Below are 15,169 nucleotides of genomic sequence, written 5' to 3'. Positions count from 1 at the left end.
CTTCTTCCGAATCATCGACGCTAGGTCAACTGTCGGCTTTCCCCTTTCTCTTAGTTTAAAGCCTGTTCTATTCCTCTCTTGACGTTGTTTGCTAGAAGTCTTGTTCCCGCCGTGCTCAGGTGCAGTCCATCTCTCCTGTAGAGCTTGCTCTTGCCCCAGAACGTTGTCCAGTTTCTCACGAAGAGGAATCCTTCTTCCTCACACCATCTCCTCATCCACGCATTTATTGATTGTAGTTCTTCCTGCCTTTTCACATCTGCCTTCGGTACCGGTAGGATCTCTGAGAATACTATCTTCTGGGCCCTTCCCAGAATCTTGAACTGTTCTATCAGCATGCCTCTTCTGTAGTCTCTCCTGCTGACATCATTCGTCCCAATGTGGATCATTACTGCGGTCTCTTCCGTCTCCGCTCCATCCAGGATCATCCCAATTTTGTCCACGATGTCCTTGGTTCTCGCTCCTGGGAGGCAGGTCACCAGTCGATCCTCTCTCCCTCCTGCTATGTGGCTGTCCACATGCCTCAGTATCGAGTCTCCCACCAGGATCGTTGACTTTCCCTTCTTCAATTTTCGTTTTCATTTTTTTTTTCCCCCTTTTTACACTTTCAAAATCAAAAGTTTTATTTTCCTTGCCAATTTTTTATACAATGCCACTGGCAGCAAAATCCCCTTCACTGCTTTCAACACAGTCTATGCTTCAAAAATACAGCAGCCTTTTCAAATATCTCCAACAGTTCAGGATTTCTATATTCTTCATTCAAAAAGAGCAAACTTATTTTACAGCTTTTGTCCCCTGGGCTGCTGCTTTAACACAGTCCAAACAGCCTCTGTAAATAGGACCAAATTTGTTTCTTCTTGTCCACAGGCAACTCCAGACAGTGCTCCTGCCTGCACTCAATTCCCAGACTGCTATCCACAGTCAAATAAAGGACACTCTCTTGTGCCTAGCTCCAAAGAGCTCTCTCACCTTACTCTTACCTTACTGCCCTGACTCTCTCTAGCTGGGCCAGTAGGTGTGGGAACAAGTTCTACCCAATTACAGAAAAATGGACCCTGTACACCTCCCTTGTTCCCAATTAATCAGTGTCTCAGGACAGAGACAAACTTTGGGCACTTTAAACAGCCATGGTTTTAAACCTGGCTTTCTCTGCAGTAAAACTGGGCTATCTTCCCCCACTGCACCAAAGCTCATGCACACTCTCTGTTTCAAATCTCTCAGTAACAGGATCCTTGTTTCACATTTGAACAGGAAGGTTGCTTGTTTAAATCAGGTTTATTCAAATGCTTTCATCACACATTCCTTCCTCTGGTTCACAACTGTAATCCATGTCCTAGTCTAAAGTATTATCACCAAAACCTTGTTCATTCACCTCCATAGGAGCTACTTCTCTGCAATGTGCCTCCCCTCCCCCACTCTGTGAAAGCCCTCGTTTCTCACAGCCAGCCTGCACAAACTTCCCTTCAGAATCTTCCCCCTCCCAAGCTAACGTTGCTCTGGGAAATAGACTCTTGCCTGGCCTGGGAGTTCCTGACGGCAGCTTCCAATGAGGCAGTGGTACTGGAATGGAAACTGTCTCAATGTTCCCTGAGGTGCCTGGCAGAGTTTGCAGCTTTGCAGCTCTGCCTTGCCATTTCTCCTGCTGCTCTGGCTCTTCCTGTTCCTGCCACTCCTCCCTCCAGCTTTCAGCTGTGGAAGCTTTATTCTTCCCAGGCTCTAGCCCTGCCTGATGCACTCAGCCCTGCCGACTCCACCCCTTTTTTTAACCCTCTGTGTGCCAGCTTGTAAAGCTGCAGGTTTAAAAGGAGTTTTTACTTCTGCAGTTTTGAATAAGGAATAATAGGGTAAATTGAAGGAATTCTGAGCTATTCTCTGCCTTTCTGGTGTGTGAGCTGTCTGCTTGCCAGACCTTACAGTTTGCTTTCTTGTTCTGGGAATAGGCACCGGTTTACTAGCAATAGGGTTAGCAGCAGAGTCTCTGAATGAGACAGGGTCCTGCCTGTCACAGTATTTAGAAACAGCACAGCATTTACAATGCAGAAAAAAGTAGTGAATTAACACCGATGTTCAGCACTAGGGTCACGATTCTCAAAAAACCACATTAAAAAGCGACAGTCTGCTAATGTACCCATTTTTATAGTGAATTGAAAAAAGCAAGACATTCTCAAAAAATTGTGCATGCATACGAGGTCAGCGGACAGCAGCGAAGATTCGCTAAATTTGTATGTGCCCATTGCTGGTGATAGCAATGGGCACATGCACAGAAAAAAATGTGTAAAAAACCAAAACCAAAACAAAACACAAAGCGAGAGAGATGTTCAATCTTTCCCGCTGCCAACCAACAACCTACCCCTCCTGCAGCAGAGAGATGCCATCTCTCTCCCACTATCAAGTGAACCCCTACCATACAACACCTCTCCCGCCTCTGACACCCCTTCTCCCGCCATTGACATCCCCTCCCTTTACCTCTAAGTATATGACATGTGGGATGTGGATTCCCTCCTCTCAGCTGATCTGTGTCGACCAAAATGGGGCCGGAAGCTCTGATTGGCCCAAGATGTTTAAGACCTCTCCCATGGGATGTCGCTGCTGCTGCAGGGGAAGGGTGTTGTGATGCAAGGATAGAGAATGAGCATCTCTCCCCCTGCATCACAACATGGCTTTCTAGCAGTCTCTGACACTGTCATGCCTTTACTGGCACCCCAGACCAGTCGCTTATTTTTGTCGCCAAAAGCCGACGCCACTTTTCGAAAATGGCTCGGTATTTTTAAAGAATCCACCAGAGGGCTCATTTCAATGTTGAAGAGTCCATTTGCATGTCATTGTCAGAGACTGCTAGAAAGCTCGCTATTGATAATCTATTTTGATAATCTGCCGCTAAAATATGTACAGACTAAACTGTCAGTAAACAGTTTAGTGACGGCATTAAAGTTTTGAGAATCTGGCCTATGTGCAATTTTGTTTCAATGGCCTATATAACAAATTTTAGAAATTTAACAATTAGGTCTTAAACCATCAGTGGCAAATTGTACTGATTGCTTTTTGTAGGTAAAATTGAGAACATGCTGGCAGAAGGAAGTGTGAATGAAGAAACCAAGTTATGTCTGATGAATGCTGCCTACTTTACTGGAAAGTGGATGACAAAATTCTCTGAAAGTGAAACAAAAGAAACTCCATTCCGAATTAGTAAGGTATGTGGAAATGTCTGATCATAGTAATACACATCATTGCTCATGCACACTTTTTCAGCGCTTCATTTGTGAAATAGAGAAGCCGACCCGTTTACACGCACCGATCATGGTACATTACAAGTTTATTATTGTCCCCTGAGGAAGGTGACATCTGTCGCCGAAACTTGGATTCTAGTCGGGACTTTGTTTTTTTTCCATTTTTTAGATGTTTGACATTCAATAAAAGACTCGTAACCATTAGTTGGTCTTGACGTCTCCAGTGCCTCTTTCTGTTGGTTGATCATAGTTATAGCCTGCAGAAATAATAAATATTTAAGATGGGAGATTCCCAGGATGACTGAGGTTTCAAAAATGCCATAGTAAAGTCCAACTACGAGGGGCCGCTAAAAAGTTCTCAGCCCAACCAGGAAGAGAATGATGTGGAGCCATGAAACTTACAAGTTATTCCACACTTTTCTTGACCCTTTATGTTTCTTTTCATATCACTGGTAGTAGCACTGCGAGGACTTGAAGATTCGACACTGACAGTGTTTCAGCATCTATGCCTTTGTCATGAGTCTCAATGGCTGGTAGTTCTATCACATAAATAGAGCATTCAATACAGGTCTAGAAGGATCAGGAAAATATCTGGTGTTCAAAGAGAAACTGAAGGTCACAAGTGAAAAAGGGAGGAATTTGGGGTGGGGTGGGGGTGAGGGGTGTTGAATCGACACAATCCAGGGGGGGAGGGAAGAATTTGTGGGGCAGGGAGGGGGGCTTCGCTCCTCCAAATTCTGAATTGATACATTCTGGGAGGAGAGGGCAGCCTATTTGGTGGGGGTGTTGTTTGTATCATCAAGGGATGTTACAGGCAACAGTTCATCTCTGAAACGGATGCGCTGAACTGGCTATGATGAATTATCCTAGATATGGCGCAGCAGGGAGGAGTGGGATATGTGTGTGTGTGCAGTGCATCAACACCGGGTATCACTGCCTTGGGCACCTCCTTATCTCGCTACCCCGTTGCGCACACACGCCTCCCCTTCCCAAACCCCCTGTATCACTTTTTACTTTTCTGATACTTATAACCGTAGGCTAAACGCTAATGGACAGAATGGGAATAAAGTCTTGCCTTTGTCCGCTTCTTGAAATTGATTTTTATTAGGTTCTGAATATATTGCAATTCCAAGAAATGAATACAGATGCATTGCACCATATATTTTTTAGACTGAAAGCAAACCTGTGCAGATGATGAACCTGGAATCTCGACTTTGTATGGGCTACATAAATGAACTGCAAACCATGGTCCTGGACCTTCCTTACTATACCAAACACTTCAGCATGATTATCCTTCTGCCCAAGGACTTCATGGATGAATCCACTGGCCTGGAGCAGGTGAATCAATGGCGATGTGACTGCCTTCTTTTCATTTGGCTGGGTTTCATTTGTGTTCAGTACTGCTCTCACAAGACAATAAAGGCAGTTGATTTCAAGCAGCCCCGAAAGGAGCTAAAGCCAACCCTCTTTTGCTCTTTGAAAGCAGTAACTGATCAGTTCAGCCTCTGACAATTTTTTTTCGGAACTAGATGGAACGATGGTTTATATAGAAATAATTAATGCAACTTCTTTGCATGAATATTTATAACCTGTAATTGTCCTAATGTGTCATTAGGTTTATACTACATTACAGGTAGTTTTCTCCAGCTTAGTGGGGAGAGGGGGGGGAATTATAGGAAGCAATACCTTAATTGAAAAATTTATTCAATATATCTTAAGGTAGATTTTTTTTGTATTATACTCATCGTATAACTTCAAGTGAATAGGATACCTGTTTAAAGATATGCATAATTTTTATGGAAGCTATCCATCTGACTAGGATTGTTCCAAATCCATATGCAAATGTAAATGGAGATCTTCATTTACAGTTATATGCTATTTGGAAGACCAGTTTGGATAGATAAGTTATCTATCAGAACATCGCTAAATCCAGCTCTATCTAAACAGATACATTTTATCTGTTTAATGACTTGAATGATTTATTTATTTAAATGCAATTTTCTTAACATCTGTACCAGAACAGTCCAGAACCCATGGGTTATATCTATCAACCAGAAGATGGAGATAGATGGAAGCAAAGTAGTTCTGTGTGATTCACCTCCTAAGGGATGCTGTGCAGCCTTAGAATGCTCAGTATTTTGAATGACCAAGCAATGGAGTTCATGTTTATATTTCCAATCAAATGCTATATTCATCTATTACCTTTACCAACAATATAAGAACATAAGCGTTACTGTACTGGGACAGATTGCAGATCCATCAAACCTAATATCCTATTTCCAACAGTGGTCAACTCAGGTCATGAGTACCTGGCAAGAGTACCTGTGACCCAGGCAAAACATATTTTATGCTGCTTATGCTAGGAATAAGCAGTGGATTTCCCCCACATCCATCTTAATAATGACTTATGGACTTTTCTTTTAGGAAGCTACCTTTTTTAAAACCCTGCTAGGCTAACTGCTTTCATCATATTCTCTGGGAACACATTACAGAGTTTAATTACATGTTGTGTGAAGAAATATTTTCTCCTGTTTGTTTTAAATCTACTACGTAGTAGCTTCATTACAAGGCACTGTTGTAGTCTACTGACACATAGTTCTCCAGCGGGGTCAGGAACTGCCTCAAAATTCAATGATATAAGGCAGAGGAAATGCAATTGGAAATACTACACACTGGGAACAATTAATAATGGAAGCAAGTTCATCGATATGTACTAATGGAGGGTTCCTAGATTGCTCCGATAGTACTAAAGGAAAGAAAATGATTAGGTAAGACATAATTTTTCCTTCCTTAAGAGTTCATACTAGACCAGTTCAGAGGCTATGGAATGTAGCAAAGCAGTCATGAAACTGGGTTCTGGATTGGTGTGATAGGACTAAAGGGAAGAAAATGATCAGAAAGATATTGTATAAATTCTCTATACTCTGGCATTTTTTTCATGTATTAAAGATTTTAGATCAAGGCCTAGGTGAGAATGCTATCAGTGCTCCAATTTTCATAAATGTTTCCTTGCTAATTTAAGCTTGGGAGAAACCCGAGATATTGATTGAGCATGGTGAACTGATCTCTAAATTTGATTCTCTGGGGCAAGCTGCTTAACCAACTCACTTAGGGTGTTATTCCACCAGTTCACCTATTTGTTCCACAGTAAAAATGTCATCCACCTCAGGAGCCTTGCTCCATTCCATGTGGAATTCCTCAACTGGAATATTGCATTGGAGCACCACAGGACAATGGCACACCTAGTCTCCATGATTCAGCAGTATAAACATTAATAGAAAATGAGTGGACCAGGGAGACTGATAGATGCATTTTCAAAACACAAAAATGTCCATAAATCGGCACTTGGCTGTTTTTCTCTGCAAAATGTCCAAATGCTGAGCATGGGCATTAGACACCTGCACACTCATAAAGCTGCAGCTGCCAATTAAGCCGCTAGCTTTCACTCAAGGTGTGAAAAATAACAAAAAACATGAAAAATTAACGCTAACGCAAAGTTACCAAAGTAATTTTATTGTTTTTATTGTTCAATCATGAAACCAAAAGAATAAAGCATAATTGCGTTAGCAGTTGCATTAGCGGGAGGTCGTTATAGTTGCCAAAATACTGGCCTTCTGATAACGAGCTCAGCTCAATATTCCGAAACACCCCATTATATACCTTTGGCTCAGTGTGACATCATTGGCCATAGGCCAATAAAATAACAGAGGTGGTCTTTAAAAGTTAGACAAAGAAAATTCCTCTTATATGTTTAAAAGTTTCAGAAATCATATTTGTTTTGTTTACATTCATTTCTGAATATACATTTACATTTTATAACATATCCAATATTCCTTGTATCCTTGTCACAAAGGCATATTAAGAGAATCATTTGTTAAAAGGGTGGTGAAATATTCTCAGCCTGCCTGTCATTCTTAAAGGAAAAGGAGAAAGTAGTCAAAGAGAAGGCATTCAAGGAGGAGGGGCCATTCACCCTCTCCCTGAAACTTAACAGCCTCATGTTGTAGCCTCTGACTAATTATTTCCAGATGTGCTCAGGCTTCCTTTGAATTTCTTTAGGTTGCAAATATATATAATATGTTTTTCAAAACCCATTCTTTTGTTCAATACACAGCCATACAATTCACACACTTTCGGGGCCCCTTCATTCATTCAGACCATGTATTTTCATTCATATTTAAAGCAAGTTATATCTCAGCTTGGAATACGCAATCCAATATGTTCTTCCTAGCCAGCCTAAGCACATCTGGTATCAATTAAAACCACGGGAAACCTGAACAAAGAGTTGACAGAAAGTCACTAAGAAAGTCACTGACATAAAATGGAGTCCAAAACACAAAAAGACATAGAAAGACAGAGAACAAAATGGAGTCCATGTATATCCTGATTTCCTCCATGATGTAGCCTAATAGCAAAGTACATAAAAAGAATATTATTATGCTTTCCCTTAATATTAATCTGTAGTGTGTTTTTCTGGCTTTGACTACATCCATATTCAGATTTTTATTTTTATTCACTAGTTTTTCGTACGCTTCTATTGGGCATGGCCTTAACTTACACATATGCTTGTATCTAACTAGAATTACCCAGAATCATGGTACGAAAAACAGGCCCTTTTGTAGAAAAACTCTACAAAAATACTGCACTATCATGTCCTGACGTCCATTCCATTACCGTCCCATAGACATCACCCTCTACTGGCCATGAGCCACTACTGCTCAATGCCGATAATTGAAACAAAGAACTTAGATGTTTTGTGGGACTTTTGCTCTCCAAAACATCAAACTCATAAAGGGACATGTTAGAGGAATGTTTTAGGCATGTTTTGGTTGGGTTTTGGGTGGGCTATGGGCTGGGTTAGACTTGGATGATTGTGGCATTAATTGAACTATTTGCAGGCTGTCCTAGACGGAACTTAGATGTTTCGAGCTAGACTTGTTGTAGAAGCATCAAAATGCCAAAAAGGTACCCAAACTGATCAGAAGACCACTGGAGTGATTAAGTAGTGAATCCCCCCACACTCTCCCAGTGTTCTTTAATCCCCTCCCACTCCCCGGAAATATGAATAAAACAGTACATATCTGTCTCTAGAACAGAGACATCTGGTATGGGAAAGGTTAGTAGAGCTTCATAAATTGAAAGGGATTGGGATTTGATATACTAAGCGATTTGTAGGCAGGAGCTCAAACATTTTCCCTTTCTGTCAAGACAGGCTTTCAGTCTATCTAATGTACCTATGCATAGCCAGGTAAAACAGGGCTTGGCCCCTTTAAGTTCCACCATGATGAAATTGCTGGCTAAGCAGATAGAAAGGCAGTCAGAGCTAAGTAGCAATCCTTCCCCTGCACAGGGCTGGGCTGTCCCTGTAGCTCTGAGGGAATTAGATGGCTGGCAGCCCAGGAAAGAACACACACAGGATGAGGCTCTGCTTTCTTCTCAGCCTGAGGACATTGAAATGCTGGTTCCTTAGCAAACATAGAAACATGATGGCAGATATAAGCCAAATGGCCCATCTAGTCTGCCCATCTGCAGTAACCATTATCTCTTTCTCTCTCCCAGAGATCCCACGTGCCTATCCCAGGCCCTTTTGAATTCAGACAAAGTCTCTGTCTCCACCACCTCTTCTGGGAGACTGTTCCATGCATCTACTATCCTTTCTGTAAAAAAATATTTCCTTAGATTACTCCGGAGTCTATCACCTCTTAACTTCATCCTAAGCCCTCTCATTGCAGAGTTTCCTTTCAAATTAAAGAGACTTGACTCATGCACATTTACATTATGTAGTTATTTAAATGTCTCTATCATATCTCCCCTCTCCTGCCTTTCCTCCAAAGTATACAGATTGAGATCCTTAAGTCTGTCCCCCATACGCCTTATGATGAAGACCACATACCATTTTAGTAGCTTTCCTCTGGACCGACTCCATCCTTTTAAATCTTTTTGAATTATACACAATATTCTAAATGAGGCCTCATCAAAGTTTTATACAGGGGCATCAATACCTCCTTTTTCCTACTATGCAACCTAGCATCCTTCTAGCTTTTGCTGTAACCTTTTCAAACTGTTTGGCCACCTTAAGATCATCACATACAATCACACCCAAGCCCTGCTCTTCTGTCATACACATAAGCTCTTCACTCCCTAATCTGTACCGTTCCCTCAGCTTTTTGCAGCCCAAATTCATGATCTTGCATTTCTTAGCATTAAATTTTAGCTGCCAAATTTCAGACCATTCTTCAGGCTTTGCCAGGTCTTTCTTCATGTTATTCACACCATCTGGCATGTCTACTCTATTGCAGATTTTCGTATCATCTGCAAAGAGGCAAATCTTACCCGACAATCTTTCAACAATATTGTTTATAAAAATGTTAAAAAGAACAGGCCCAAGAACAGAGCCTTGAGGCACACCACTGGTAACATCTCTTTCCTCAGAGCAATCTCTATTGATCACTACCTTCTGTTGCCTTCCACTCAACCAGTTCTTGACCCAGCCCGTCACTGTCAAAGGCTTTGATAAAATTTAAATACACCATATCTAGTGCACATCCTCTATCCAATTTTCTGGTCACCCAGCCAAAGAAATTGATCAGATTTGACTGACAAGACCTACCTCTAGTGAATCCATGTTGCCTCCAGTCCTGTAATCCACAGGATTCCAGAAACTTGACCATTCTCTGTTTTAAAAGTGTTTCCTTTAATTTGCTTACCACAGAAGTCAGACTTACCGGCCTGTAATTCCCTACTTCTTCCTTACTTCCACTTTTGTGGAGAGAGACCACATCTGCCCTTTGCCAATCCTCTGGTACCACTCCTGACTCTAGAGATTTCTCTAAGTTCCTTCAGCACCCTAGGATGTACACTATCCGGCCCCATTGCTTTGTCTACCTTTAATTTAGCTAGCTCCTCATGAACATAACCCTCTGAAAATCGATCAGGGTCTATTAGTCCTCCATCCCTATTCATGTTTGTCTTCTGTGGTCCTGCTCCCGGCGCTTCAGCCATGAACACAGAACAGAAATATCTGTTAAGCAATTTGGCCTTTTCTTTATCAGCTTCAACATATTCCTCCCCTTCACCTTTGAGTCTCACAACAACACTTTTGCACTTCTTCCTATCACTAATATATCTAAAAAATGTCTTGTCTCCCCATTTTACCATGTCAGCTACTTTTTCTTCCATTTGCATCTTTGCTTTCCTGACTACACCAGTCTCTCTTAACTTTTCCCAGATATTTTTGATTGTTTTCCTCTTTCTACAATCTTTTGTAATTTGTGAAAGCTAACTTCTTATTCCTTACCTTCTCAACTACTACTTTTGAGAACCAAAGTGGCCTTCTTTTCCTCTTACTTTTACTTACTTGCCTCACAAAAAGGTTTGTCGCCCATACAATCGCTCCTTTCAGTTTTGCCCACCGCATTTCCACTCCTTCTAGAAGTTCCCATCCAGACATTAATTCCTTGACGTAAACCCCCATCCGAACAAAGTTAGTTTTTTTTAAAGTCTAGAACCTTTGCTTTTGAATGAGCCCTCTCTATACCCATTTTAATATTAAACTGTACCATGCAGTGATCACTGGATGCCGGATGATCACCCACTGTAACATCAGAAACACTTTCCTCGTTTGTAAGCACTAAGTCCAGTATGACCCCATCTCGTGTGGGTTCCCTTACCAACAGTTCTCCTTGTAGAGAATCCAGAATCTCCCTCCTTCTAGAAGATCCTGGAATAGGGATACCCCAATCAACATCCAGCAAGTTAAAAATCACCTATTAGCAAGACTTCCCCTTTTTTAGATATATTCTGAATATCTACTATTAAATCTCTATCTACTTCTTCTGTCTGTGAAGGAGACCTGTACATCACACCAATGTAAATATATTCACCATTCCCTCTTTCCAAATTGATCCACAGTGCCTCTTCTTTGCCCTGCAGATCCTGCATTTCTGTGGCTTTAATATGTTCTTTAACATATAACGCTACTCTTCTTCCTTTTCTTCCTACCCTGTATTTCCTGATCAGATTATAGCCCGGTATAACTATATCCCAGTCATGGTTCTCTGTGAACCATGTTTCAAGTTTCAAGTTTATTCATATTGTTTGATTAAATGCTTAACCAGAAGTACAAAGCGTTGTACAAATAGTAAAAATAACATTTTAAGAAATCAAATGTACATAATTCATCACAGAACATACTTGGGTAACTGCTTTTTAAAGCCACAGGAAACAATAGGGGAGAGGGGGAGAACTACAATTTTAAAGAAAAAGTACATAGAAGGGAAGTACATAAGGGGGGTAAAAAGAAAAGAATTGCTGGCGAAGATAAGGTCGAATTAGAAAACTGCCACTATATCCAACTCCTCTTCTTCCATCACAGCTTCCAGATCCAGAATCTTGTTTCCCATACTTCAAGCATTAGTATATACTGCTTTCCAGACATTGCCCCCTTTTCCCATCCGTGTAGAGATATTAAGTGATTTACTTACCTGAGGGCTTATATTCACCCGGGAGCTTTGATCACTCTTCCCCCATCACTTCTAGTTTAAAGCCCTCTTTAGTAGATTAGCCAGCCTGCTGCCAAAGACACTTCTTCCCTTCTTTGATAGATGCACACCATCGCTGCTCAGCAGCCCTTGGAAGATCATCCCATGGTCTGGGAAGCCAAAACACTCTCGACAACACCATCCACGTAGCCAAGCATTGATCTCCAGGATGTGAGCTTCTCTGCCCTGGCCTTTACCCTCGACAGGAAGGATGGACGAGAATACTACCTGCGCACCTGACTGCTTCACCTTCTCTCCCAGAGCCACAAAGTCACTTTTTGACATATTCGCAGGGGTATCTGGTAGTATCGTTAGTGGATGAGCAGCATCGGATAGTGGTCATCAGGCTTCATGAGTCTCAGCAAGCTCTCTGTAACATCTTGTAAGGGAAGGGGATGATTTAACTCAGGACAATTTGCCAGAGGCTATGGAATTAAGTAATTTACCTGAATAGATACTTACTGAAGAAATGGAAGTAAGTTGAAGCTTTATTGTTGCCTCAGCCAAGGTTTTTTTTTAAGCCAGAAGTTTTTTTGGTGTGCAGCCTGTAGCTGCAATTTCCTTGCTTGTTAAAAGTTGTAAGGCTATTTGCTAAGCTGAAGAAGCTATGAACTTTCTGGGACTTATAAAGGGAGAAAGTTTAGTATTTGAAACTTCCCAAGAAGGCTAACGTTTTTATTTTTGTTTGGTTTTGTTTTTGCACAAGAGGGCAGGCAAGGGCACTGCACCAAGTCTCTTCAGGATATAAGCTGACTCAAGGACTGTGTTTGTTTGTTTGTTTCAAAACTGTGCATTTTCCCTGCTGGGGTGATTCTCCTTATACTTCTAAGGAGGTAGAGAGTTTGGGGGGCTGGATTTGCCCTTCAACTATGGTGTGGGATTTCTGAGCTGCATTTTGTTCTAAAGTGCATATTTTGGCAGATCCACCAAATCTCTTTCCTATAGCGCTGAGAAGCCGAGATATTCTTTGTGCTTTAGCTGAAAGTACGAATTAGAGTTCAACCCATGTGAAGAACTGTGTACAGTGTTGGTTAATTTGGTTTTGAATATTTTTGTTTACCTGTTGGTTAATGTGAAGACTCTGAGATTTGCCAGCCCAGGAGTCTTGAATGTGACTTGTTTTTGTATTCAGATGAACTTGAGTGAGGAATAAATATAACCTTGAAAAACTTATCTGATTTTTTATTCTGACTGTGATAAGTTTTATATAAGCTCATCAGCATAGGGACTTCCTCCATCTTGGGGAAGCACGTCGAGGCCTGAACCAAGTGGCGTGTGCTGGTCCCTGCCATAGTCCAAGGGATGGCCATGCTACAACACACAATCCCAGAGTGCTGAGGCTATAGCTCTAATCACTATACCACACTCTCTTACGTAGCCTGGTGGGTGGGGCTAATGAGTCACAAAGAGCAGGATCCAGGCTCATAAGACACTTAACTACTACATTTAAGTGTGAGGCTTTCTTTCTCACCTTATAGAATAGCGTCCAGTGCACATAGGCACTATTTCATGATGCCTTCGACACACATGACGCCTACCTCTATGCCCGGTGTTATAGAATTGTCCCCATAGTCTTTTTTAAAAAGTAGCACACACCTCCTCCTCTTCTCTACACTGAAGATAGAAACATGCATGCCACTGCTGTCCCTGGGATTGGTAGCATGGACTCTTGCTACTCTTTGGGATTCTTTCAAGTACTGTCAAGTACTTGTGACCTGGATGGCCACTGTTGGAAGCTGAATACTGGGCTAGATGGACCTTCATTCTGCCCCAGTATGGCTATTCTTATATTCATATGTTCCAAGCTGGTGTATATAAGCACAGCCAGGAAAACTCAACTGGTTTAAAATGAGTATGTTAGATTCACCATGCCATGATTTCCTCCAATAACAAATTGTTCATTAATCATTATGTTCTTTATAGAATGAGCATTCAGTAGTAAAACTTTGCCGTTAAGCCTAGATTCCATTCAGTTAGCCCATCTCTGCAATCCCCCATCCTTAACCCGAATCATATCTGCTCGTACCATGCCCACATGGCCAGGATTTAGAATTATGCAATATCCCTCCATATCTGCCCTGACTAACAGTCAGAAGTATAAACATCACAGTAGTAGCCTACCTTACAAACATCCAAATAAAAACTTATCAAAACACATATGAAAAAAACTCATGAGAAATACCACTGATCATTCACCCCAATGTTCATACAAAGGGGCTAACTGGATAATGCTGGGACGGTCTGGAAGAATGTTCACCGACATTATCCTGGCAGAATGGTTCCTCACATGCCCCTAGTCCTAGTTCTAGATGCAGTTGCAGCAGTGCCCAAGGATCCAGAGAAGGAATTTCACAGCAAAGCGCTTTAGTTCTATGAAGTATCTGTGTTTTCTAGAATACCTTCACAGTTGGAAGGCTATCAGTAGAGCAGTAGTCTCAAACTCTCGGTCCATGGGCCGCATGCGGCCTGCAGGTACTATTTTGAGGTCCTCGGTATTATAAAGAATGATTCTTTATGGAAAACTTGTACCTTAAGTGTCCGGTGGTCGCATCCACAATCGCCTTCAGCTCTTACCTCCAGCATGAGATTACGTACACATGCATCTGTACGCGATTGTCCTCTCCACTCCACCTCACAATCGCGTACAGATGCAGGAAAGCGCTTGCGTGAGGTTACAGCAGTGAGGCGGGCAGCGTTCCAGAACGTAAGGTAACCATTGGAGGCAGTGCATATTGAGCGTGCGTACATAATCTCATGCTGGAGATGAGCGCTGAAAGCGGTTGTGGACGCAACCACCGGACACTTAAGGCACAAGTTTTTCATAAAGAATCATTCTTTTTAATACTGAGGGCCTCAAAATAGTACCTGCAGACTGCTGCAGTAGAGGAATTATAGTGGGTTAACCTTCAGATATTGTGCTATGTAATATCATTATTAAAAGCAACATCTGTCAGTGTTGGTTTAAGAAGAGATCAGCCCTTTTCTCCACTGAAAGCAGTAGAAAAGCCATAGGAAAGAGGAATTTTGTCACCTAAGCTGACCCCCTAGGTTCTTTACCCAGTTGCTGCTGCATGGTCTCAATAGATACTAGGGATTATGCCAGGTGGCGGGGGGGGGGGGGGGGGGAAGAGGCTGGAACACTTTGATGATTATGGAGGGGGGCCTTGACTAGGGGAGGCTTGTTCATATAGTGCAGAAGTGACTAACCTGTGGAACTGAGCTACTAGAGATTACTGGGGTAAAGTACTGGAGATTACTGGGGTACAAGCCAGTTTCCCCCACAAATCAGGTCACAGAACTCACTGTTGACTTTCCGAAGAGCTGTGAAGACCTTTCTCTTCAACTGAAGGTCCATCCACAGACAATCTCTTCTGAATTCTCCCCTTTCATCAAACACTAGTTGGC

General features: G+C 41.9%; 1 protein-coding gene and 1 long non-coding RNA gene across 3 annotated transcripts in view; one reads left to right on the top strand and one right to left on the bottom strand.

Moving 5' to 3' along the window:
- SERPINB5 (serpin family B member 5) overlaps positions 1-15,169 on the top strand; it is a 70,129-nt gene that overhangs the window by 52,236 nt on the left and 2,724 nt on the right. For both annotated transcript variants that reach the window (XM_033935300.1, XM_033935299.1), the window contains 2 exons: positions 3,046-3,188; positions 4,395-4,562. In XM_033935300.1, coding sequence (XP_033791191.1) covers positions 3,046-3,188; positions 4,395-4,562 — 311 coding nt within the window. The remainder of the gene's footprint in view (positions 1-3,045; positions 3,189-4,394; positions 4,563-15,169) is intronic.
- The window catches only part of LOC117356045, a 98,777-nt gene that overhangs the window by 81,252 nt on the left and 2,356 nt on the right, over positions 1-15,169 (bottom strand). The gene's annotated exons all lie outside the window — the stretch shown is intronic.

Source organism: Geotrypetes seraphini, chromosome 2 (assembly GCF_902459505.1).
Source record: "Geotrypetes seraphini chromosome 2, aGeoSer1.1, whole genome shotgun sequence".
NCBI classification, from domain to species: domain Eukaryota; kingdom Metazoa; phylum Chordata; class Amphibia; order Gymnophiona; family Dermophiidae; genus Geotrypetes; species Geotrypetes seraphini.
This window is presented reverse-complemented; position numbering and strand designations above follow the sequence as displayed.